Source organism: Poecilia formosa, unplaced genomic scaffold (assembly GCF_000485575.1).
Source record: "Poecilia formosa unplaced genomic scaffold, Poecilia_formosa-5.1.2 Scaffold18, whole genome shotgun sequence".
NCBI classification, from domain to species: domain Eukaryota; kingdom Metazoa; phylum Chordata; class Actinopteri; order Cyprinodontiformes; family Poeciliidae; genus Poecilia; species Poecilia formosa.
Genome location: NW_006799957.1, coordinates 4203978 through 4230096, shown reverse-complemented (window position 1 = coordinate 4230096; position 26119 = coordinate 4203978). Strand labels below are relative to the sequence as shown.

The window sequence follows — 26119 nt, the reverse complement described above, 5'->3', positions numbered from 1 at the left end:
AAGGCTTTTATTTTGAAGAACCATTGTATTATCAGTGTCTGACTTCCTGTTTAGTAATTTCCTGGGGTTTTTTGGAGCTGCAGCAAGCATGGCTGGATGTTATTTTGTCTTCAGCATTTAATCTTTTGCCATCCACAAAGAAGCTCAGCTGAAGCAATGCTTTTTCACTGTAGTGTTCTCGTCAAGAGTGTATCAACTCTGACTAAACACTGAGTTAAACCGCAGCATGTAAAGAGGAAGCCAACAGTAAATGGTCGATCTTACTCCATGTCTCCCTCTCATCATTTGCTGTGGTTTAACTCAGTGTTTAGTCAGAGTTGATATACTCTTGACGAGAACACTACAGTCACGATCCCTCAGATCTCATTAAGAGATTTATTTCAGATTTTTTAAACACCTCACTGTGAACAGAATTAGTCCAAAAGATGTTTTTTACAGGCTGAATTCAGTTCTTGTTTCTATTTATTAGTGTTTCCATTATTGCTGGTTTTCTCCATCAGGGCAGCCCAAAGACAAAACTTCTCTTATTTTAGCAAGATGTTCATTCTGTTAATCACATAAAAGGGATAAAAGTCTTGGCTTTTTCCTCTTATTTAATCTTTTTATAGAGATTTTTATGTTGTAACAGCAACAAATAACTTCAGTTTGAGCATTTAATGTAAGACCAGTGTTTTCTTGCCTCATAGATTCTCCCTGAACAGTTTGCAGGAGCTGACGCACTCAGCAGCGCTGCAGACACAGAGAGCTTTGTTTCCACTGAAGAGTTAAGACTGGGAGGACTGGAGGGCGGTCAGATGGAAATAAAGACACATGCAGAATGGAAAGTCTCCTTCAACAGCATAGCTGAGTAAAATATGAATATTTATAAGTATAAAATGATAATTGCTAGGAAATTAGACTGCCTTATTTCTCTATTACTTAAGTCTTAAGACATTAGATATTTAATACATATTAAATAATTAATACCTTTAAAGAACTAGATACATTAGTAGAATGCAAACACAGAAAATATATAACTTCATCAATGAAAAAAATCTACAGCAAATTTACAAAAATAAATTCAAATCAGAGACATGAAGAGAACTTGAGGAAACCAGGGAGGTCAGATAAGGACCGGTGGAGCAACAATGAAAGTGACGAGACAGACTGGAGAGTTGTGACTGAACTAGAGGAGCTTAAAAACAGGGAGGCAGAAGGTGGAAACAATGGACCAATGGAAACAATGAGGTAACAGATTATAGGTGTAAGTTGTTGGAGCAGGATTCAGGCTGAGGTTGTGCCATCTGTAGACGGTGGCACAGGGAAGCTAGGAAGATATACAGGGAAAGACAAAGAGTGAGGGAAGAAACAGGGAAGCTGGAAATAAATCTAATGCTAAATAAACACTAAGACTAAAGAAGACATGATAAACTAGAAAGAGAAAAAGACATGAGGGAAAACTATGAAAGAACCAAAACAGACACAAGACTGATCTAAAAATAACAAGAACTAAGGAATATAACTTACTAAAGAAAAAAAAGACATAGGCTCAAACATCTAAGAACAATAGAACCATAACGAAATAACTAAGAAATAAACATAACTATAGAAACACTATGGAGGGACTGAAATAAGGAAAACAAGAACAAGACAAATCTAACCAAAATAAGTTACATCAAAATGAAACTAGAATGACACTGGAAGGTAAAATTAAAGTGAACTAGAAAATAACTGATAAAACAGAAACACACACAAAGACTCCCAACACAAAACCCAGAGTCCTGACATAGGAGTGACAGACAAACCTTTAACTTTTAAGCCCCTGAAATAATCTGTTCCTGTAAATGATTTTGTACCTCCTCTTACAATGAATTGCAAAAAAGGTTGATTAGCAGCTAGTTCATCAGGGCACTATAAGAAGTCACTATTTAAAGTAATCTTTAAATAGTTCTAATGCGGAATTAAATCGTTGCTTTTAAAATTATAAAGATCTTACAGAAAAAATACATTTTTGAAAAGATCAACGTTCTTCTTAACGTAGCTCAGTCAATGTAAGTGAATCGCACTTATTATTAACACACGTTTACTAACTGTATGAACGCTGTAGTGTGTAGGTGAAATAGTCAAAGTTTGTGTTTCTGCAGTTCGCGGAAGCCGGAACCGAAAGTAAAAAGTGAATCTGACGGGTGTGGCTGCAGTCGGTCCGTTAGATCGAGCTCTGCTCCGTTAGATAAAGTTAATTTCTTTATTTGTGGCTCTTTTTGTCAAAATTTTCTAGATACTGAAAAAACAATGGGGCTTCTTTTAGTCTTGTACCTCTGCATCTCCACTTGGACTGGAAAGACGCTTGGTGATGAAAACGGTAAGAAGAAACTGCGCAGATGCTTTAGACTGGAGATCTGTAGATGTCGCACCTGCATTTAACTGTTAGAAGGCAGATTGTTAAACAGAGATAAAAATGCATCGTCTTTCACATCTGAAGTGACGTTGTAGATGGTATTTTTCTGTTTTGATCTACATTGGCAGTGTACCGAACCGAATGCATGCATGTACTTTATAGATGTACGTAAACGTGAGTGCTGCGTCATTCGACCTGCAACAAAGCATAGGGGAGGGTGCAACTTTCATCACTGCAAAAGGATGTACAGGGATGAGAATATAATAAGAATGCCTACAATCTATAGTGCGGTGTTTTGTTTTCATATTAACAAAAAGCAGGTACGTGCAGAGGGCAGGGGGGGTCATCTTGCCAGATGACAGAAATCGTTTCTGCTTCAGCACGGAGTAGCGCTGCAGAACCGCGGTAAAGCTAGACACCGGCTAGCTTTACCGCGGTGGTGCACCGCGGTAATGAAATACAACAGACACTGACAGGCCTCTGCGTCTGGCTTACCCTGAAGAACTACTGAACGGGAGGAAACAGCCAGGTGAGGAAAAATTGTTCTTTACTATTGATTCGGTATTTTTATCATACAGACATTAGGCTGTTTTTGTTGTGCTATTAGCTAGCTGCTAGCTAACGACTTTGCTATCAAAGCAAGATAACAAAAAGCTTCTTCCCTGTATCCTTAATGATCATTCTTCAGTATTGTTTATGCAATAGGGGCACATCGCCCGTCCAAAACCGATCATTTCCATATGTCTTCTAATTTGCTTTGCTGCATAATGTACATTGCATTTATTCTAGCGTTAGGTAAATGTATCTTGAAGGAGAATAGCACTTAAATAAAAGTCCAACGAGGATATTCATTTAGAATTAAAAATAACTCACCCTGAACTACCATGATAGATATAATGTGTGTAATAAAAGTGTCATTAATGAAGGGGAAAAAAACTCAACCCAGACTTTCAGTTTAGGGTCTGGTTCGCAGAGTATGCAATTAAAATTTTTCCCCGATTATTCAATGTAAAAAAAAATAAATAAATAAAAAAAAATGAACCTCAGTTAAGTAAGATTAAATTGTAATCAAAACTTTTGGAATTGTAATGATTTCTTTAAAAAAAAAAAAAAAAGTTTTGTTTAAAAAACTTTTTTCTTAAAATTGAATAACTCATTTTTGTCTAATGAACTTAAAATGTTATTTGCCAAACATGAACATTTATTTGCACACATCAGAAATCTTTTTTTGTGATTTTGGGCCCTGCCCATGACTTAGTGTTAGAATCACAAGCAAAACTTTGAGTCAAACAAAAACTTAGAATAGCAAGAAAAGATTTATGACAAGCGCAAATAAGTTTTTTTGCAAAAAAAAAAAAAAAAAAATTCACTTCATGAGACATAAATGTGTGATTTTAATTTTAAAAAGTTTTTGAATCAATACTCAGTAGGCTTTTCTCATGGTGACATGCATTAACAATAAAATTTTTTCTTTTTTTTTCTTTTTTCTGCAGTTCCACGTTAAAGTTTGATACAGCTCTTCTTTCCTGAATGGACCATCTTCATCTCCACTGCAAGTGTAGCAAACAGGCAGCTCTTTTTTTATAGATTACAGTACACTAAAAGGTTGCTTTGTGCCTTTTGTTTACATTTTTAATAGTGTAATTCTGTAAATACAAAATATGTCTCGTGGTCTAGCTCTGATTTACATATCTTGTTAAATTGTGGGTTTGAATATTGCAATACTTTCCTATAACAAAATAGACCTGCATAAATAAATTACTAATAAAATATCTTACATATGCATAGTTGTATGCTCTATATAGAGATTTTCCTTAGTCTTGATTGTCTATCTCACAGTTTTGTAATTTATCATTGTTTATTAAACTCTGAAAGCTGTGTGGCTTTGTTTATATTCTGTCCTAGAATGCGGTTAGATGTGCCCTTTTTTTTTTTGTTGAGCACCTGCCCCTTTAGTGGTCTCTGCACGGCCCAGACAAAAAGTGTGGCGCGAAAAAGAACAGAATACTCAGGACACAGAAAAGTGGGCTAATAAATGTATAGCATAACAATGTATGCAAGGGGTGAAGGGTGGGTGAAGGGGGCTTGAGCCCCGGTCCCTTTTATCCTTAATGTTCCCTACTGCACCGAGTGCCCTTTTTGAATTTTTTTTTTCTTCTTAATTTGTAAAAAAAAATTAATCTGTGTGTCAGGAGGCCTGCTTAATCCCCCCCCAACAATAATATTTAGTTAAATATAACAATTTTGCAAAAATAAATGAGTCTGTCTGCCCTCAGTCTAATAATGACTGAGGATTCTTAATTCCTCTGCTTCCATGTTGTTAAGACAAAGGGCCCATGGTGAGGCAACTGCAGGGAAGGGCAACTGGTACCAGAATGTTCCATCATCCGCTGCACTATTGTTGCAAGCATAGTGTGCATGAAGTCAGTGTAGCGTAGCCTAGCACCGAATGTCAGTCATGACGAGGAACGTCGGGTGGGACTTCCTTCAGAGGTCTGCTCACCCTGTGGGCTGCACTAATATTATACTTTCATATCACGGTGGGGGCCACGAGATATCGTCCTGCGGGCCACAATTGGCCCATGGGCCGCGAGAATGAGACTTCTGATTTAGAATACACGTCCTCTTTCTCCACTCAAAGGCATTTGCACAATCTCTTTATTTTTTATTTTTTAAATTTGGATTTTTTTTTCTTTAAAATGTATTTTTATTTTTGTAAGGTGACATTATGTGCCCTCAAAGCACCTTTTAAATGAAATATATAATTCTTATTATAAATACTTATACTGCTTCAAACAAGGATGTTGCCATGGTTATTGCTACACATGGTGGCAGACTTCCGGTTATATATACTAATTTTTATGTATTGGTGGGTGGCAACAGGACGGACCAGCAACTGCGCTCTATTTCCTACAAATTAGGATTTATAAAGGAAAGGTGCGCGGCCACGTGCTTCCACACGGCTTTATGCATCTGTTTTTTTTTGGGGTGCCGCACTTTTCTACATTTTTCTTTACTCCAAGTTTGAGTGCACATTCTTTTATGCATGTGGCCCCTGATGACTTCCTTAAGAAAATAAAGTCTGTTCAGTCCTTTCCAGTAAATATTCTTCTGTTGCATTTCTAGTCCAGTCTGTTGTCTCAATGAAAAACAACATATTCATAGAGAGGCAGCCTTTGCCATTTGGGGACCCTAGGAAGAATTATAATTTGTTCCTCCCTAGCAACATCTGCACTCCCTACAGTACAGACCCTTTCGATAAATTAAAATATTACTGAAAAGTCAATTTATGTCTGTAACTTTATCAGTAAGTGAAACACATTTTAAAGATTAATTACACATTGATCGATGTTTCAAATACTTTATTTCTGTGAATTATGATGATTCTCCACTTACAGCTAACAAAAACATTACATTTAAGATTAGAACGTTACATCAGATCAAAAAAAAAATAAAATTAAGACATAAATGTAGCCATAATGAAACTATGTTTAATACCGACTTGGAAGATTGGAAGTTTTTAAAAGATCATTTTAATCTGAGCTTCATCGAGCCATGGCACCTAGTGGCAGCTGCTACACAAGTTGTGGCAGCTGCATCAAGTAAATGCAGTCAAAGTATTACAGGTCTTACACTATTTAATAATCAAAAACATTGTCATTTCAAAAAATAATTATTTACTAACAAGTAATACAAAAAACTGGCATCAGCATCCCCCCAAAACAGCTGCAGCAGCTGTGACTGCTCTAGGACCTAGGGTCAGCTGCCGGAAGCTACCACTACAAATCTGTGATAGCTTATGGCAGCTGACACATTTGGCACCGGAAGTGTCACTACAAACTGCCACTGCCACGAACTGAGCTTGCTGTCTCTCCAATCAATACTGCTAAAAGGTAATGGCGGAGAAATAACTTATGGTTACAGAAAAACAGTTTATCTGCCGTCATCAGTGGCCATGCTCACAAGTCTGAGCATAAACGACAGGCTCCACTATCTGGAAGAAGCTGCATCAAGGGGGGAGCGGGAGAGATGTCAGATCCACATGAGATTTTGATTGACAGTGCAAAGACCTGCCTCCTGGCTCTGATTGGCTGTTTCTAGTTACGACTGGGAGTACTGAGTTTAGAGGAGTTCATACTGTACTGTCAGGACATAGTGACAGTTTCAATAAATATGTAAAAAAAAAAATCTTATAAAAATTACATTCTACAGCTTTAAGTGTCTAGAGTAAATGTGTTATAACGCGTTATGTTGAACACATAAAAGCTAATGTCTATGTTGCCTTTAATGGTGTACTTATAACTTAAACATGTACAACAACAAAGAGTGATTTTTGCCACTGAATATTAATTTCATGGTTTTCCTGACTTGATGATTTTTTTTCTCTTGATTTCTTTCTTCAAAATTAGATTCCTACATTTTCCCCAGACTTGGAATGACTGAAGTTTAACAGTCTACCACACATTTATGCATAGGTCAGGTGTGGTCCAGGTATATCTGGTACTTAAACATTTTGGCTGAAGTACCTTCGTGTTATAACTTAAATTCTACCCAGTCCTGTTTTGATTTCATGCCAGTGCAGCTTTCATTTCATAAAAACAATCTGATCAATCAAAGCAAAAATATCTATAGACTCTTCAAATCTTTGCTTATTTTTTATGAGTTGTATGCTTTTTGGAAAGCTTTTATACTACACCCTACTTCTACTGATTTTTCTTCTTGGTATATTGATCAGTTTGCTTTCATGAACTTTGGGAGACAATGACCTTCATACACAAAGAGACATGAATAAATGAATAAAAACGTGTAGCATTAATGCAGAGATCATTGGCACACAGCTTGATCTATTCCAGTACGACATGGAGGAAAGAGACCAAAACTGCAAATGTGCAAAGCACAAAAAATAAACAGTTTAGTAAAAGCAAATTTGTCACCACTAGACTTATTTTCTCTTTATTAAAACAGTTCCTCTTCTTTACTTATTCCTCAGGAAGTTTTTTATAAGTTGGTTCTGATTCTTTATAAATTGCTTTTAACTCCATTTTATTTTTAAGTCTACAATAAAGTAGGAAGTTTCCTTACATGACGGGAACTATTGGTGAAAATTTGTCGAATCAAATTAACTCAACTGTTTCCTACTGTGATTGGTCTAGGTTGTACACCATTCTGCTCTAAGTTTTGTAACAATATCTTCAACACACAAGAGAAGAAATAAAAGAACAAGATGTGTCCTAGTACAAAAGGAGCAATACATATTTAAGTGGGCTGTAATAAAATTCTTAATGTAATTACTGTCATGGGTTTAATTTTAGTTTATTTTAAAACAAATGGAACCATCAAATATTTCTGGCAATCACAGGTCATTATAGTTTTGTGAATCTGTTGTCTTGATAAGTTTTTTAAAAAGTTATTTGTCTTTCCAGGTGTCGTCACTGTGAATGTATCACAGGGTAAAGATGCCATCTTACCATGTTCTCCAACCACAAAGGAAAATCTCTCATTTAAGTCATTTAAGTGGAGAAAAGATGGTCAGAATGTGTTTTATTATGATGCTGGGAGTCATTACAACAATGGACATGATGGTCAAGATCCACAGTTCAAAGATCGTGTGTCATTTTTTCAAGATCAGCTAGGTTCTGGTGATGCCTCCATTCAGATCCAAACTGTAACGATTCAAGACAATGGAATCTACAGCTGTGAGATTTCAGGTCTTAATTCAGGAAGTCAGACATTCAACATCAAGCTTCTTGTCAGTAAGTATTTGACTTTTGTCATAATTTCAAAAGATAAAAATCAACTTTTTCTTCTTTTCATATTTATTTTCTTCATGATTCATTTCATTTTCATCTCTGTTTTAATTTTAAATGTGGATTTCCCTTTAACAAGTTGATACTAATTTATGTTTTTGTTTGTTTTTTGCTGGAATAATGTTCCAGCAAATATTCTAGGAGTCTGTACTCATGAGTACAGACATGAGTTTTTATTACTGTTAAAAGATAAATTGATGTTGCAATAATTACATGCAAACAGTTTTAGACCTGGCCTTTTATTTTTGTTTACAGTCTCTTTAGTTTGACCCCATGAGGTGCTGGTTATTCTGGGAGATATTCACTGATTTGAAATGTAACTTTAGCATTTACTGCTGACTTCCTGAATACACAGTTTTTATATCTGATTTATGATGTATAAAAAGTATGAAAACAATTTCTTATCCTGCTGAATCACAGCACTCCCCACAGCTAAATCTTAGTTACTGCAAAAATCCGTATTTGAGATGTTCATTTACATAAATTTGCTGCAATACTATTCAAATTATTTTTAGACATGGGTTAAAATGGAGGTACATACAAAATGTTGTCAAAAATAGAAATAAAAATAGTTTTATTGTATCAGTTTTTGAAACGCAAAGGAAGTTAGGAGAAACCAAATATAAACCAGACAAATGATTTGTTTGATCCCTCTTTAACAGCCTCAGTTCTTATAGATCTCCACCAAATCAATAATTTCAAAGGTTTTTAATTTACTTTTATGATTAACCACTTATACCAAAAAGATATGATCATTTTCTTATGTTTGTTACCGTTACAACCCCACCCTAAAATTCCTAAAGTAAATTCTGGCACTGGGCTTTAACATAAAACTAAAAAGTAATCCGAACAGTTGAGTAACAAAAGTATAATTTATTTTACAATCCAGATAAAAACAACTAATACAGGAGAAAAGAAAACACAGGGGAGCTTAAGACTTCAGGGTCTCCAAGGCCAAAATAATAAACAAAACACCCCCTTATAACTATAAAATAAAACAACCACTTGCTAAAGGAGAACTAAAGGAAAATACAAAACCTAAACTCCCTTACTAACAAAAAACAGGAGAAAACAGGTTATAACAAAAATGTCAGAGAACCCCTACCAGCTTCCACCTCTGGATACTTGTACAAAGTTGCTCACAGCAAACTTAAGACAGTTCACACACACAGCTCTCAAGCAGAGTCACAGCTCTCAAGCAGAGTCACAGCTCTCAAGCAGAGTCACAGCTCTCAAGCAGAGTCACAGCTCTCAAGCAGAGTCACAGCTCATGGCCCAGGTCAAACAAAAGGAGAGGCTCTGGCATCTCCAGCTTGCTGCTTATATATGGCGGCTGAAGAGCCCCAACACACTTCACCTGCAGCAATCAGGCAGAGCTGAAACAGAAAACACAGAGCTCTCTCAAAAAAAGAGAGCCCCTAGAGGTCAGTGACCGTAACAGTTACACCATTGAATCAGAACATGCTGTGGAAAAGATCTAAACTGGAACAGGCACCATCAGTCAAATATTAGGCACAATATTAAAATATTAGAAAAACACCCCTCCCTCTATTATGAATAATAGTCATGCCAGTTTGTTGCTCAGTTGTTAGAATTACTTTTATTTAATTATTGGGTCTCCATTAATTATTCAGCATTGAACCTGCTTAATCCAAAATCCAGACTGAAAACAGTTTTTTATTTTATTATGATTGAATAATTATTCGAAAGTTGTTTTAAAAATATATTTCACAGCCATTACAAAGACTCCTTTCTGGACTCCTAATAAATCTGGGATATACTGTAAGATTGTTCTTATTTATCTTTGAGTATTATTGACAAACTTTCAAACCCAAACAGTAAAGCAGCTCTAGACTCCTCATTAAATAAGAATCTGATATTGAAGATTCTTCTTCAATATCAGAAGATATTGAAGAATCTTCAATATCTTCTGATATTGATCTATTCCCATTGCAATAGATCTTGCAATGGGATCTATTGCAAGATCTATATCTTGCAATAGATCCCATCTATTGCAAGATATGAATCTACAGAGCCCTCTAGGAGACATCAGGATTTTTTTTTCTTTTGTGTTACCTTGCAATGCGGCATAATTGAGTACTGTAAGCCTTTCTTACGGTGCCCTTCAGACTTTCTGCTATAACATAAGGCTTTTGTGAGGTTTTTCCATGTATGCTAATGTCTCGTGAAATATCTGAAGTTTTATATCTTTAGGACAGAAACACACCACAAACCTATGATATAAACAGAAACTTTCTGTAAGTAGGAAAGAAAGAAAAAATACATCCAAACTCTTTGGACTATTTCTGAGTTATTATCACGGGGTAATAAGTCATCTGACAGTTTTTAATTGCGTCTCTTTTGTGTTGGTTGTCTGAATGGTTTAAAGGGCTGTTTTTAGTTCCGTTCCATCTCAGCCTTCACAAACAGACATAAACATGAAGTGAATGAGTCGATTTTTAATCAAAGACTTAATAATAAACACATTTTCACTGAGGATCTTTAAATGTGTGTTTATTTGAAATGTTAAACTAACATTCATGACTGTACACAAAATAGACCAGCAAATATTGCAGTAAACATATTGCAAGGGAACTCAAATGTTTTGTGAGGTAACGCAAAAGAAAAAAGAAATTCCCATGTCCCCTGTAGGGCTCCGTGTGAATCACTGTCATTTTATGGTATGTTGCAGGTAAAAAAAAAAAAAAAAACATTAAGTACTTTTGTATGACTTTTTTTTTTTTTTTTTTTGGGAATATTAATTTGTTGACCCGATGTAGTTTCCACAATTCATTTAGGTTTGACGAATCTACCAACAAACTAAGGATCTTAAGAATTTGATTTGTTTGATTTATAAATATCTTTTTTTTATCTTCCACTTGTTTGTTTTGTTAAAATGTGATTTGTTTTCATAGATGTTCCAATACTTCAAACAAGAGAGGGCAGTGATGTCATGTTGCCCTGTTCTCCCAGTGGAAAGGACGACCTCACACATGAAACGTTTGACTGGCAGAAAGATGATGAGCAGCAGGTGTTTTTATATCGCAATGGCAAACATTACAACAATGGACTAACTGGTCAAAATGAAAATTTCAGAAATCGTGTAGAGTTTTTCCAAGATCAGCTCCAGTTTGGCAATGCCTCCATACGTATCAAAAACACAAAGCTGACTGACAGTGGAAACTACAGTTGTACAATTCCACATCTTCAGCCACCAGGACAGAAGTTCTACATGAAGCTTGTTGTTCGTAAGTACAAAACGTTTTGCCCAATCTTGAAAGAAAGTTAAGTACCACTGCTGATAGCACCGATGTTTTTAATTTTTCACATGCAACTAATTAACTCACTTAAACAACAATGTTTACCTTTCACAGCAGAGATTAGGATCAAATTACTTTCACTGTTAATTTTTGTTAATGAACAAAGTCATTTGTTATTGTATTACAAAACCTTGTTTAGATGATGTTACTTGACTTTAGATGATTAATTTAAATATGAAAGTTAGTCATCCTTACACATCTAAAATTTTAGGAACACAGAAGAAAAGGAAAATGGTTATCTGCAGAATCTAAATGTTAATAGTAAATGATTTGATGTTTAAATGAATTTGATTAAAATCTTTCTATAACAATAAATCCCTTCTTTCTCAGTGACTGAGGATGTCATAGAAGAGTTGTTGAATCTTTATAATGTAATATTTTATGATTTTCAAAGTGTTCTCAAATAGATTTGATCTTTGCTCTGAGATTGAGCTGCATGATGTTAGGGGAAAAATGTAATTACAATATTATTTTTGAACGTTAATGTGATATGAACTGTTGAGGTCAAATTAATTTTCTTAATTCCATTTGTCTTGTCACTGTTAGAAAAATAAATAAGTCTTACCTAAGATGAAATACTGAGTCAATCAAGAACAAATCAAGATGCATTTTGATTATTATTTAATTAAGAAATTGAGCAAAGAATATGAGCAATGACTCCCCTGGCTAGTCCAGGGAAGTGAAGAAAAGATGAATCACTTTTAATATCCACCAGCCGTCTTACAGAGAAGGGAGCAAAAGGGAGGATCCCACCAGCTTCAGTTTACTTCACAACCCTGGAACTCATCTGCAGACTATGAACCTGGATGGTTCAAACCCAGTTTAGAAATACTTTTTATGATGTGTTTCCAGCGAACAGCCTCCAACATGAAGGGTGCTTTATAGCTAAAATTGATTGATTGATTGATTGATTGATTGATTGATTGATTGATTGATTGATTGATTGATTGATTGATTGATTGATTGATTGAAAACAAAGTTTGACATAACAGTTCCTCCCTTTGATCGTATGAAGGATCGCCTTAAAAAAACTGTGCTATCAGGAGATACATAACATATAAGTAAAGAAAGTTTTGTAACATAAAAAATTCCAAAGTAAAAGAAATAAAAACCTTAGTATAATGAGCTCCTTTAGAAAAGGGCATACTTCAGAGTTAACAGTAAAAAGTGATTAATGCAATATATATAAAATAAATACAACATGATGATAAGAAGTTGAGTTTTAAGAAATCATCCCAGGCAATTTGTTCAGGAGTTTCTTCAGGTTCCAACAAAAACATAATCTAGCAAACTTAAGGAGACTCAGGTACAACAATTAAACATTTTCTTTACTGTTTCACAATTCAACAAAACTGCACCATATGGACTCTACAAGTGAGGAAAAAAGAAAAAAATGTTCAAGGATAAAATATTTCCCTTTTTCCCTCTGCAGTGCTTGTCATATTTATCAGTACCCCTTGGTAAGATCTTTAATTAAAACACATTTATTTAGTGAGGAAAAATATTTAATTTAGACTTTCCTGAAAGGTTTAGACACTGTTTTTCATTTTAGTTATAAACTGTGTACCTTAATTTATAGGATAAGCTTTTTGATACTACTTCAGAGGTTGCTGAGAAAGCATTTTCCATAACTTTATTTCCAATTATGCTCCTATCTCATATGAAACAATGGTATTCACATCAACTACATTTGTTTTCTTATTTTTCATTTATCTCACTTCCCTTTTTTCCCATTCATGCATTAAATACTGAGTTGGATCAACATCCTGCTCACTTGTTACAAGACATTACCATCTTAAACCAAAACAGCTGAGGCACAGCAGTCGAGCGACTACTCCCATGACTTTAAAAAAAAACTGTAATTTTATTTATTTATTGTTGCACATTTACTATTTTAGGGTAGCACATGTTAAGTTACTCTACTAAGTTCATAAATTCAAAAGTTCATCACATTTTTTGCAGAAAACCCCAAACTCATCTGTTTTAGTTAATAGCTGATGATACATTAAAACATGTTTTGTGGATTTAATTTTAAAAGCATGCTAATTCCTTGCCTCAAAATAAGAGATTCAAAACTCAAAATTTGCCCAAGTTATACATTAAATTTACACAACCCTCCTGGCTTCATCAGTTTGAGGTGCATTTACTTACAAATCTAAGGAGCTCATCTTAAGTTATCCTAAATGAATCTAGGTAATTGCCATAATCTATTTTACATTCTGGCTTGAATCTAAACCCCGAAACCACTTATATAAAAAAATATTACTGGACTGAAGACTGTTTAAGGCTCCTGTTGTCAAGACTCTGAGTTTAGGGTTGGAACTTTGTTTGTTTGTTGGTTTCTTTTCTCATTTCAGTCTCTTGTAGTGTTTCTAGTGATTTTGTGCCTTTTGTCCTTCCTTGTTAAAATATTAGATTTATTTGTATTCTTATTAATGTCATGTAACTGAAGTGTTTTCATAGACTAGTTTGTTTCAGCTTAATTTGTTTAACTTTTCACAAGAAAAAAATTATTTAAAAACATAATCTTGCTGATGTTGGCATTTCTAATTTAAATTCTCACTCCTGTTGCTATGAATGAACTGAATTACTTCATCTTCAGTTAATGCAAAGTTTAAATTATGTATTTTATGTCGTTCACAAAACATTCATATATATTTTTTTCATAATTTATCTTCCCATTTCTGATAATGTTGGGATCTTAAAAACCTTTTTAGCAATGTTTAGTTTGCCTTGTTCTACGTGCACACTGAGTCATTTTTTAAACTCTTTTCTTTTCCTTTACCAAAGCAAGCCTTTACATTTTTTATGATTATACTATTATTTTTATGATCTAATTCACATGCTTCCGTAACAATATGGGGAATTTTACTCACTTGGAAAATCTGTCCGAGCGTTCCTTAGTTTGTCCCGTGTTTACTCGATCCTCCAGGACTGGCGGAGGTCCGACCTTTTCTCCGAGCCTCAGCTCGACTGTGCATAGCTTCAAACTCTGTCAATTCCTACGTTTAGTCCCGGGGGATTCCGGGCATCTGACTCAGAAATGAAAATTGCAAATATTAGAAAATATCATTGTGAAAAAACTTCACAAAGACAGATATTCCAAGAATGATTTTAATTATTTACCTGGATGCCTCTTCCACTGAACACATAGATCGCTCCACTGACAGATAAACAGTTTGTACACAAACATCACTCATACACACTCATTCCCTCACATTTATTTGTAAAACCTTTTATGTAGAGACTGAAAAATTAAGTTGGTTTCCCCCTATTTGCTATTTAGACCTAAACTTGCTTCTAAGATTTACCAAAAACATTTTGTCACCCATTTTTTGTTTTTAGACTGGCCAAGCAGGAAACTGTGGAACCGAACAGAGACTCCCCTGTTTAAAATGCAGGTGGATTAGCTGGTCAAGCATCCGCACCTTTCCACAAATTTCCAGATCTCCAGAATTCAGTTAGGTCTGTCTGTTCGTTTACGCAAGCTATGCAGGCACAAATCGTTCTATTTGCAGACTTAATAGTGGACTGTCAGGGAAAAAGTAAGTGCAAACTGAATATGGATTCTTATTGTACAGCTGGAACATCTTCTGAGCCGGCTTCCTTCCTTAACTTCATGGCGTAGAAGGAGCAAAGACACACCTGGACTCCCTATTGAAGGGTATCCCCAATATTCTACATAGAAGAGAAGTTTAACCAACTTCTCTACAGACTTTCAACTGGAGAAAAGGAGCTGTTTATAAAACAGAAATGTCGCTTGTGTTGACTCCTATAAGCCTCCCAAAAGTCTACCGAGTACACCAGCACCTCACCTTTTGCAGTGATTACCCAAAACACTGACTCTTTCCCCCGAGGTCACACCAACAGCCTAAAGTTATTTACTTTTAGAAATTACAAAGTTGAAATAGTGTTTCACCAGGGTACAAAAATGTGAGGCTCTTTAAGGGGTGTGTGTTACTGACCACGCAGAGACTCGAAAATAAATTTTCCAGGCTGATCATCATAAACGTAGTGCAGTCTTTGCCCAGTCAGAATTCCCACCTGACACCAAATTGTTAAGGAAATAAATAAGTCTTACCTAAGGTGAAACACTGAGTCAATCAAGAACGATTGATAAAAGAAGATGAAAGTAGATTGTTTTTAATATCCACCAGCCCTCTTACAGAGAGGGGAGCAAAAGGGAGGATCCCACCAGCTTCAGTTTACTTCACAACTCTGGTATTTGCACCTGCTGACTGTGAACCTGGATGGTTCAACCCTAGTTCAGAAATACTTTTTATTATGTGTTTCCAGCAAACTGCCTCCAACATGAAGGGTGCTTTATAGCTAAAATTGATTGATTAATTGATTACTTGATTGATTGATAGATTGAAATAAAACAAAGTTTTACATAACATCACTTTTCACTGTAATATGGCAAGAACAACACTTCTGAACTTCTATTTCTTTCTTTATGTTTATGCAAACATGATATTGCATGGGCAAGTGTGTAACAGACCTTCTGTTTCCCCTTCAGAATGTATCAACTTAAAGGACAGATCACAAGATAGGTCAGGGGAGTCGTGATTCCTGTGAAGTTAACTTCTTTTATTATTATCATTATTATTATTATTATTATTATTATTATTATTATTATTATTATTATTGTTGTTGTTGTTGTTGTGTTTGTGTTGTTACTAATGATGGATAAAAACATTAAAGTTGTGTTTCATTAATGAAACCCATAACAAGTTTAGTCACCTCATTGGTCCCACCAAGATCAATCTTTATAGAAATTTGATCGAATCTTTTTGCGACATAACTGATCCCAGATCACATTTAGGCTACATACTATAATTAACCCCAGACATACAGTCATATTCAGTACATTAGCATATAAGTTCTGATTTTGCTCATTTGTCAGATTAAAAGTACATGTTGAAAATAAACATACTTCATTAAGTCCAAATTTATGCCTTTAAAATGTTTGTTTTAATGGTCTGATGTAATCTAATTTTAAATTGCGTGTTTTAATACATGTAAGTGGAAAATCATTGTAACAAAAATAAATACTTTCAAACAGGGCCGGTGCCGCCCACTTGTGTGGCCTAAGCACATGCTTTGTTGTGGCATTTTCCCCACTGAAAAGATCAGAATTTCTCATCTGGTGGTGGAAAGTTGAAGCTTGTGATGATAATGGGATTAAAACAAGGGGGAAAATGTTCAATGAGTTAAATGTAACAATGGGAAGTGTACAGAATTTGGACTCATTTTATAATTACAATAAACAACTCCTATTTTAAAAGACAGTAAGTTTGTAAGACTTGCTGTTTTCACATGCTTTAGTTGTTTCATGGTAACTCCTAAAAAAGTGACTTTACAAAGGAAACTATAGATGTGGGTTTCTAGTTACATTTACTCAGTTTATTTAAGAAACTTTTCGCAAAGAAATAAAAACTAACTTTTTGGAGTAATTTACTACACTATACTTTTTACTCTTACTCAACTATAATTTTTGGATACCCTACCGATGGGCATTAACTTCACTGAATAAAAAAAATACATCAGATATGGAGGCACCTACAATGTAAGTTGAAGTGAAACATTTTGTGTATGTGCAAGCTCTATTGTTATACTGTTTTCTACCTGCTGTGGAAGTACTTTAAGATACATACAATATATTTACATTTCCAACTCTAAGAATCAGGGCTTTTTTTTTGCTTGTTTAAAAAAAAGATTTGTCAAGGCTTTTTTCTCCTGCCTGAATCTGTTTTTTAATCATATTTTTTTATATATATTTTTTTCTTTTCAGTCTTTAGATACCAGAATTTAGTTGCAAATATTTAGTAGCACTGTGATGCATGATGGTCATTATACAAGGAAGTGGAAATTATAAATGTATTTTTCTAATCTTTATCTTTTTTATTGCTTGTGCTGTTTTCACAGATGTTTGTCCAAAGCCAATTATCGGCACTAAAAAAACAGCTGATGGCATAAGGGTGATCTGTTCAGTTCCTGATGTTTCAAAAGTCGAGATGGAGATGGAGTTGCATAACAGTGATGATGGGACTGTATATAAGCCTGTTGATGCTGGAACCTCACAAAATCCCCAAGACTTCATATTTTCTGTGACCAAGGAAGGCCACTATCGTTGTCTTGTGAAGCAGAAAGAATTCTGCCATCAAATTTATTCAGCAGAGGTTTTTGTTCCGATATCTGGTGAGTTTGTTTTTAGTTTTGATATTTTGAACATTTGTGGTTGTTTTTGTTACATATAACATAATTATGAATTTCATAAAAAAAATCTTTAAGAATGAAAAGAGAAAGATCAAATTAAAAAGACATTAGCTGAGTCTGAACCTGCTCAGTTTTAGTATTATCAAGCTCTGCTGAGATTAGACANGCAAAGAAATAAAAACTAACTTTTTGGAGTAATTTACTACACTATACTTTTTACTCTTACTCAACTATAATTTTTGGATACCCTAGTGATGGGTATTAACTTCACTGAATATAAAAATAAAAAAATTTTTTTTTGCTTGTTTAAAAAAAAGATTTGTCAAGGGTTTTTTTCTCCTGCCTGAATCTGTTTTTTAATCATATTTTTTTATACATATTTTTTTCTTTTCAGTCTTTAGATTCCAGAATTTAGTTGCAAATATTTAGTAGCACTGTGATGCATAATGGTCATTATACAAGGAAGTGGAAATTATAAATGTATTTTTCTAATCTTTGTCTTTTTTATTGCTTGTGCTGTTTTCACAGATGTTTGTCCAAAGCCAAGACTCGGCACTAAAAAAACAGCTGATGGCATAAGGGTGATCTGTTCAGTTCCTGATGTTTCAAAAGTTGAGATGGAGATGGAGTTGCATAACAGTGATGATAAGTCTGTTGGTCAGCTTGTTGATGCTGGAACCTCACAAAATAACAAATACTTCATATTTTCTGTGACCAAGGAAGGCGACTATCGTTGTCTTGTGAAGCAGAAAGAATTCTGCCATCAAATTTATTCAGAGGAGAGTTTTGTTCTGATCTCTGGTGAGTTTGTTTTTAGTTTTGATATTTTGAACATTTGTGGTTGTTTTTGTTACATATAACATAATTATGAATTTCATAAAAAAAATCTTTAAGAATGAAAAGAGAAAGATCAAATTAAAAAGACATTAGCTGAGTCTGAACCTGCTCAGTTTTAGTATTATCAAGCTCTGCTGAGATTAGACAAAGAAGAATGAATATTCTAAACATATATTTTTATTTAGTAAGACAGTGAAATTATATGTTCCTTCAATTCAAGATAATGAGGAACGTAAGACCAGAGCTAAAACAATGATAAAATCCCAACTTATGAATGAGATACAGCTGGGATTTTATCCTTCCCCTCCAAAGAGCTGAAAAAGAAAAACTCCAAGTCTTACTCTGTTCTGTTATGTTTTTAGTAAGAAGAGATTAAAAGCTAAAAGCCATATTACTCTTATTCTTATTGAATGGAAATGAACTTTGGATTCCCACACTGAGGTGTAACATGAAGTCAGAGAGATGTTAAAAAGGGCCTTACTTAGGCCTGAAATAAGCACAAGTATTGATTAATTAAAGATCAGTAAAAGCTATAAAAAGGATGATAGGTCTTTTGCTTTAAGCACACAAAGCCAGATTTGGGCATGGACTTTTGCTTAAATTTTTATATATCGCTTCACTTAATTACTTTTAGAAACTCCTGGAACCTCCAGTAAACCTGCAGTCCGAGAGCAAATTGCTCTGTTGAGATATTATGTCGTTTGATTATTAAGAGATTTATGTGTAACAAATAGAAATTTAAAGTCAGGCTCTATGTTTTCAGCGATAAGGAAAATGTAGATAAAATTTAATTTTAAAAAAACAAAACAATAAAATGTGGAATTTCACAGAATTACCTTAATATGAAATCTAAAACAGTCATTACTTCATGTCTGTGACAGACAGAAATGAAAATGAACACAGATCATTATGGAAATGTTTACAGGCTTTTACTTTTTGCAAGTTTTCTACATGATAAATATTTTAGTGTTCAGTTCAACTAAAGCATTTTTATAAGGAGGTTTTCTTTTATCTTAAAAATAAGATCTTAGGTTTGCACATAATTTTTGATGACAACTGTGGGAAAAACTCTGTTGTAAGTTCAACAGAACTTTGTAAAACAAATGTTCTGTTGAACCGCAGCAGTCTGTTATATTTATGAGCAGAATAACAGTAAATGATGACCTCTATTGATTTTATTACATTGTTTCATTCACAACATATTTACATACTTTTTAGGTTAATAAATATGGTTACAATGAAAAAATACAATTCAGAAAAATGAAAGCTGAAAAAGTGGAATTTGGAAAAAATAAAATGGAATTTTGAAAATATTGAAACAGATTTTATAGGGTCTTAATAAAGTCTCTTCTAATTTTACAGGGAGCTAATCAAGAAAAACAAAAAATGGAGAAATAAGATCCCTCTTTTTAAATGAGCTGAAGGGTTTCCACAGATATTTCTTTGACTTTCCTGATATGAGAACTTCACAATAGTCGTGTCTTGACGTACCAAATGCATGGCTAATTTTTTCCTACAAATCTATGGAACAACATATTTCTAATTTTAATTAAATAATGCTATATATATATATATATCAAACATGACTTAAAAGAATTTTAATTTCATAATTTAACTCCATAAAATCGTGCCTCTGTCACTTTAAGAAAATCCTGCTTTTTCCAACATTTTCCCTTCAGGAAGTTGTCATAACTTCACTCCTCTAATAACCTTTTAACAACATTTTTACCAGCATTGCACTCAGAAGTAGCTCATAATGAGTTCACCAGATGCACAGTTCCACCAGATGTTTGCTCATAGCTGCTGGCTAGTCTGAAGGAGCTGAGTGAGGGAGTCACATGGAAAGGATGTTCTGTGAGGTGGAAAATCGTAAGCTTGGATACAGCAGCAATGAGTAGGAAGGTGACGCTAGGTTCCCACAAGAGTTTTGCACAGCTGAATGGCTGCAACTAGCCTGGTAAAAACCAGCCCCTTGTTTTTACACTTTGCTTCCTACAGAGGGTCTGGGCTCTCAGCTATTGAGAAACGAATGTGTTGTAAGTGAGATTTTTTTTTTCAAAGCAGAATTACACAAGAAGGCAATGGCCAGGTTAGGTGATCACAGGAGATTAAAGAATTTCTCAACCATGCAAGAAATAATCAAGGCAACATCCCAGATGTGTTTTTGATGAGGGAAAAACATTATAACATGAATCTTAACAGGGATTTCTTTGTGTCAATAGGTAACTCTCATTGGAGTGGAGAGAAGTCACATGTATGGAATTAATAAAAGTGTCACTTGGACTTGAATTAATAAAAATACCACCAAATTTTTAAAGTGTAACTGACCCTCGTAAGGCAAAATACTTACCCTGGCAAATTTTGAAAAATTCCAGAAAATTGGGCGGAGCCAAGAGACGTTTAAGTGTAGGGAAGAAGATCCAAGGGGGTGAGCGGGATGTGATCAGGATGAACTGAGTGCTGGACCAGGGAGTCAGATTCAGCTCTCCAGTCACTTTGACAGAATGTCATCATCAACAGTGAGGTCCAACAGAACCAGCACTGTGGTTCTTTGATAGTCTGTATTTATATGGATGTCATTTAACACTTTGACAAGAGCAGTCTCAGTACTGGGTTTACTGTTAAATTTTAACATTTAAATTAAAATTCAAAATTCAAAAAGTCTTTATTTGCTTAAACATTTTGTTTGAAAACTAAACGTAAGGACAAAATAAGTTCCAAACATAAAGTATAGACACATGTAACAGTGAAAGTCATGGTAAGGCTGCTAATGATGTATGGGGTTCTGGAGCAGGAAGGAGCTCTTTCTAAAGTGCTTTCCGTTTCCGGCCACTTGTTCCTACCCAGCAGGATATAGAGGTTCTTGAAGGAGTTCAGAAAGCTCTGAAACTGTGTCAGGATTTCACTGACGCTCTTTCAGGCGAAGACTATGACCCTGTTATATGTCAGAGCAGATCTATACCTATACAACACTAGTTTTCTGGCACCTGGAGAGCGTGAGGTTCGCTCTGTTCAGCCATCAAGACCAGCTCTGTGGATTACCTCTACAACAATTATTTTGTGACATGTTGGACATAGCTTCTTTTGTGGATCCATGCTTCAGGGTCAGATACATTCACAGTGTAAAAATGGATGCATTAAAACATAAAGTAATCTCTGAAGCGGAGTCTCTGCTCACATATCATGACAGATGTTGATCTGATCTGCTTTCCTCAGCTTAGAAGAAGCAGCAGTGGTGGCCTCAGTTAAAAATAAGTGATTACTGGCCAGCCTCTTCCAGCACAACACAACTACCAGTACCACTTTCACACAGAGGGAAGAAATAGAGTATGAACTTTCTAGCTACCTATTCTGAGTTTGTGTAGAAAGTGATGCTGCCCATCTCAAATGGCAGAAGGAACACAACATTGTTTTCCATCACTGAGCTGCTTGACCAAGAAATATCTTTGTGAGCCTGCCACCATCTCACCTTCTGAAAAGAGTTTTACTGTGGATATTCTGTAAACTCTGTGTGCTGCTGCCAGTCTTGGTCAAAATGCTCTTGTAAAAAAGATTTTTAATATTGATGGGATTTTCCTGGTGAAGTAAATAAATAAGTTGCAATGGGAACAAAGCTCAACCTAAACCTGGCCAAGCTGAAGAAAAGGCTGGAGCAACAGACTACAAAATTGAATTACATCTAAACTAATACATCTAAACTAATACATAATCAATCAATAAATCTTGAAATAAAATAAAAAAAAATTGGGGTAAAAAATTGACATTTCTTTTTAAAGGTTTTATTTCATGGGAACATTTATTTATTTTGTCTTGAATGAAATGGATCTCCATACAAATACTGCTGTTTAATAAATATGTCTGCATCCTGGACAAAGCTTTAACTCAAATGTTTATTTTATTAGTTTTTACTTTACAAAGAAAAAAATATTGAGATTTATATAGTATATCACCATAAGGCTTAAAAATTTTGAAATATTTTTAGTCCAAAACGCTCACCCCTATTTTGTATGTTAGGTAAAGTGGTCTACTGGTACATTGTGAGAGTAACATTATCCTCTTGTAATGTGTTTCAGGCGATGACAAAGGATTAAGTCCTGGATATGTCGCTGTCATTGTCGCTTTCATTTTGAGTGCCATTCTCAATATAACTTTGCTCTATTTTCTGTGGAAGTGCACAAGATCTTCAGGTAAGTTTCGATGTTTCAGTTTTTCTTGGCATGCATAATGAGCTTTATGTTTAGCATCAGTCGCTCTAATGTGACATTTCTTCCCTGCACCTCAGTGATGTGCCAAAACAAAATTTGTTTGAGATCAAAATTTAACTTTTAGCTCAGTCCCTTTTTTAATATAGAAGGGTTTTTTTCTCATAATGTTATAGTTTTATTTACTGTTTAAATGATTAAAATAAGATTTTTGATTAAAAAAATCTTCAATTTCAGTCTGAAAGTTTCAGTTAAGCTTATAAACTAAAGTAATATCATTCATTACTTTTTGCCACTGTTGCTGGTACTGGAAAAGCGTAAAAACTGTTATTTTTGTGTTAATTTTAGCTTTTTGTCATTGTAACTTCATAAATTGTTTTATTGCTGAAAAAAAAATCTTAAATAGCAACATTAAGTTTTATTCCTTTAACTCCGGTGTCTGAACTCACGACTAAACCCGTGTTTTTCCTTAGCCCAGGTTTTCTCGTGGCACTGCAACATTGCTAGTGGATGAAGACTATTTTGGTTTTTAACTAATCAAATTTTGCTTTATTAACTTAATAGAATAATTTTATTGACAGCCTCAAATCTGCATTTCAGTCATATAAAGAATTTGATTTGTTTTTCTTGCATGTATGATTAATGGCATCATTAATCCTAACTCAACAGGTGACAGGACTCTGAGGGTGAACTCCATCATTTAAAAGTCCAGAAGGATTCTGAATTAACTAATGAAACATGAGATATGGAATAATTTATATGTAATGTTTCCCAATGAGAAGAACTGGTATTCATTTTGTATCATTGAGTGTTAATAAATTCTCTCCAAAATGTTTTAGGATATTTAAAAAGTCTGCCAGTCATTACCATCACATCAAGACTTTATCAACACATGGTAAATAATCAGCAGTTGAACATGTGTGACTAAAGAGGAGATACTTCAACCAAAATTAATTTTGCTTTTTGAATGAAGATTTCAGGTTTATTAACCAAATCAAGAATCAATCCATCTTTTTCATTCTGACACTGATCATGAGAGGCAGAACAACTTTTGGGTTATACTGAATTAAACTCAGTCTAAGATTCAGTCAAATATACTATATTTACTGTTTTATAAAATACATTGCTGCCTACTATCGCCTCAGAGCCTTTATTGTAATGATCAGAATGTTTTCATACCTCAAATTCAGTGGTTTATGTTTCGCCAAATTGATGTGAGTTTAACAGTGAATATCCAGTATATATATATATATATATAAAAAAAAAAAAAANGTATATTAACATTAAGACTGTTATAATGAGAAGCCAAGTTATCAGGAGTGGATAGGTTGTAAATGTCAGTTGTGAATGTTGATTCTGTTGCATGTTGGTTTTTAACTCTACAACAACCTTTAGTGTCCCAAAAGGCATTTCAGAGGCTTTTGCAGCCTTTTTTGGTGCCCTGGGCAAACAATGTACCACATATTTAGTTAAAAAATAGAAACCCTTTTTATGTTTGAGTTACATTTTGGTCTCCATGTATACATCATCTGCAGTTGTTCCCATCCTTACCATTAATTTCCTCTGTTTCTCTCCTCATAGGTAGAGTTTAGCTGTGATGCCTTCCTGGATGAGTTGTCAGCTGAGCTGAAGCTGTCAATAATTTAAGGTTCTTTCTCTGTAGCTTTTTCTTGTCCCAGTCTTTAAATTGTTTGTCCTATGTTCTATTTCTCACCTGGACAAAGTGAGTAAATGAGTAATTTTTATGCCTAACTACCACCAAAGAAAAGTTCAAACACTCTTAATATTTCATTGGACTGAATTTAGCTTTATGTCATTCACTGTGTCATTGTTTTAATAAGCTTGTTCAATGTAATAAGATTTATTTTCAACCAGTGTTGCATTCATTTTTTTTTATTGATGATGGAAGAGTCCAACTACTGTGCGAAGCTGCACAACACATCTTTCACAATTTGAGCCTGATGAATTCTGGTATTGTCATCTTGGAATATCCCCTTAACATCAGAGAATAAAAACTTCCATTGGTGGAATAACCTGGTCATTCAGTATATTCAGGGAGTCAGTTGACCTTATAATGTTGAACTTGGACCTGAGCAGCTGCAGCAATCTCAGATCATAGTTCTGCCTCCACAGGCTTGTACTGCAGTCGCTAAGCATGATGGCTGCATCACTTCATCTGCTGCTCTTCTTACCCTGATATGTCCATCTTTCTGCAAAAGGCTACATCTGGAATCATTAAACCACATGAACTTCTTCCATTGCTCCAGAGTTCAGTCTTTATGCTCTCTTGCCCTTTTCTCCAGTTAGCCTCACTGATTAGTGGTTCTCTACAAAGCTGTTCAGTCCCTTGAGTTCCTGTTGGATCGTGCATGTTGAAATGACTTTAACTTCACATTTTAACCTGATGGATGGTTACACCACAATAAACTACTTGAAAATAATCAGTGTTGTTCTTGAAGTTGCATTAAAATATGTTGCATTGTCCTTTTAGTTCAGCAACTGAAGATTCTGCATGTGTGCAGAAATTATGTGTGTTCTGAACCAACTGGATACTTTGAGGAAGAAAATTTGTGCACCGTTACATCCCGACAGCTGAGTGTGGATTTGGCTGAATGTTACAACTGGTTACTTTTTTTCTTTGTCTTTAAAAATGTGTGGAAAAATAACTTGTAAAGTTAATGTAAACACTCAATATTATGTTGATGCTTTACTATCAATTCTGTAAGTCAGTGTGACATGGTATATCATTTTCTAGGAGTTAGTCACAATCTGTTTGCTTCTGCTTATTCGCCTACTCTGTGGTACTGAACATGTTCATTTTTTAAGGAGTCTTACGTTAGGATTTTTTGTGTTATCATTCTTACATTTATAACATCAAACATTCATTATTTTAGATCATTAACCCAACATTATATTATTATAGATTATTGTGATTCTTAATTTAAAGTGTTCTAACTTCCTTCTGTGTATATAAGCTGACCTGGAGGCAGAGGCGCAAAACGTGGGTATGCAGCGTATGCAACGGGGGAGGGGCGCAGCACCAGAGGGGGCGCCAAAACCCCGTCTGGAGGGGGCGACGCACCGATTATGTTTTCCCATACACTTCAGCACCTCTCGCACATAACGAGGTAAATGTAGCGATTTTTACACTTCACGTATCATTGCCTCAGGGGGGGTTGGTCAGCGTCGCTCCTTCACCCTGACGTTCCTTCCCTGGGGGGGTGGAGGTGGGGGCGCCGATTTATGTTTTCGCATCCACCTGAATAATGTGTAGTTGCGCCACTGCCTGGAGGCCCCATCTGCCTGTTCGTCTTCATGTGAAACAATTTACTGTGTGTTTCCCAGACCTTGAATTAT

The 26119-nt window shown here is 34.8% G+C and overlaps 1 protein-coding gene and 1 long non-coding RNA gene across 2 annotated transcripts in view; one reads left to right on the top strand and one right to left on the bottom strand.

Moving 5' to 3' along the window:
- Window positions 1-2107: 2107 nt before the first annotated feature.
- Window positions 2108-26119, top strand: part of LOC103134700 (uncharacterized) — a 76226-nt gene continuing 52214 nt past the window's right edge. The window contains exons 1-7 of the mRNA XM_016668977.1: window positions 2108-2341; window positions 7801-8130; window positions 11100-11432; window positions 16024-16062; window positions 17433-17705; window positions 18252-18304; window positions 18443-18524. Coding sequence (XP_016524463.1) covers window positions 2272-2341; window positions 7801-8130; window positions 11100-11432; window positions 16024-16062; window positions 17433-17705; window positions 18252-18304; window positions 18443-18524 — 1180 coding nt within the window. The 5' untranslated portion in view covers window positions 2108-2271. The remainder of the gene's footprint in view (window positions 2342-7800; window positions 8131-11099; window positions 11433-16023; window positions 16063-17432; window positions 17706-18251; window positions 18305-18442; window positions 18525-26119) is intronic.
- LOC107835681 (uncharacterized) lies at window positions 9038-9668 on the bottom strand. The gene is made up of 2 exons (XR_001661498.1): window positions 9431-9668; window positions 9038-9356 (listed from the first exon to the last, which is right to left on the bottom strand). It is a non-coding gene; the product is annotated as an uncharacterized LOC107835681 (long non-coding RNA).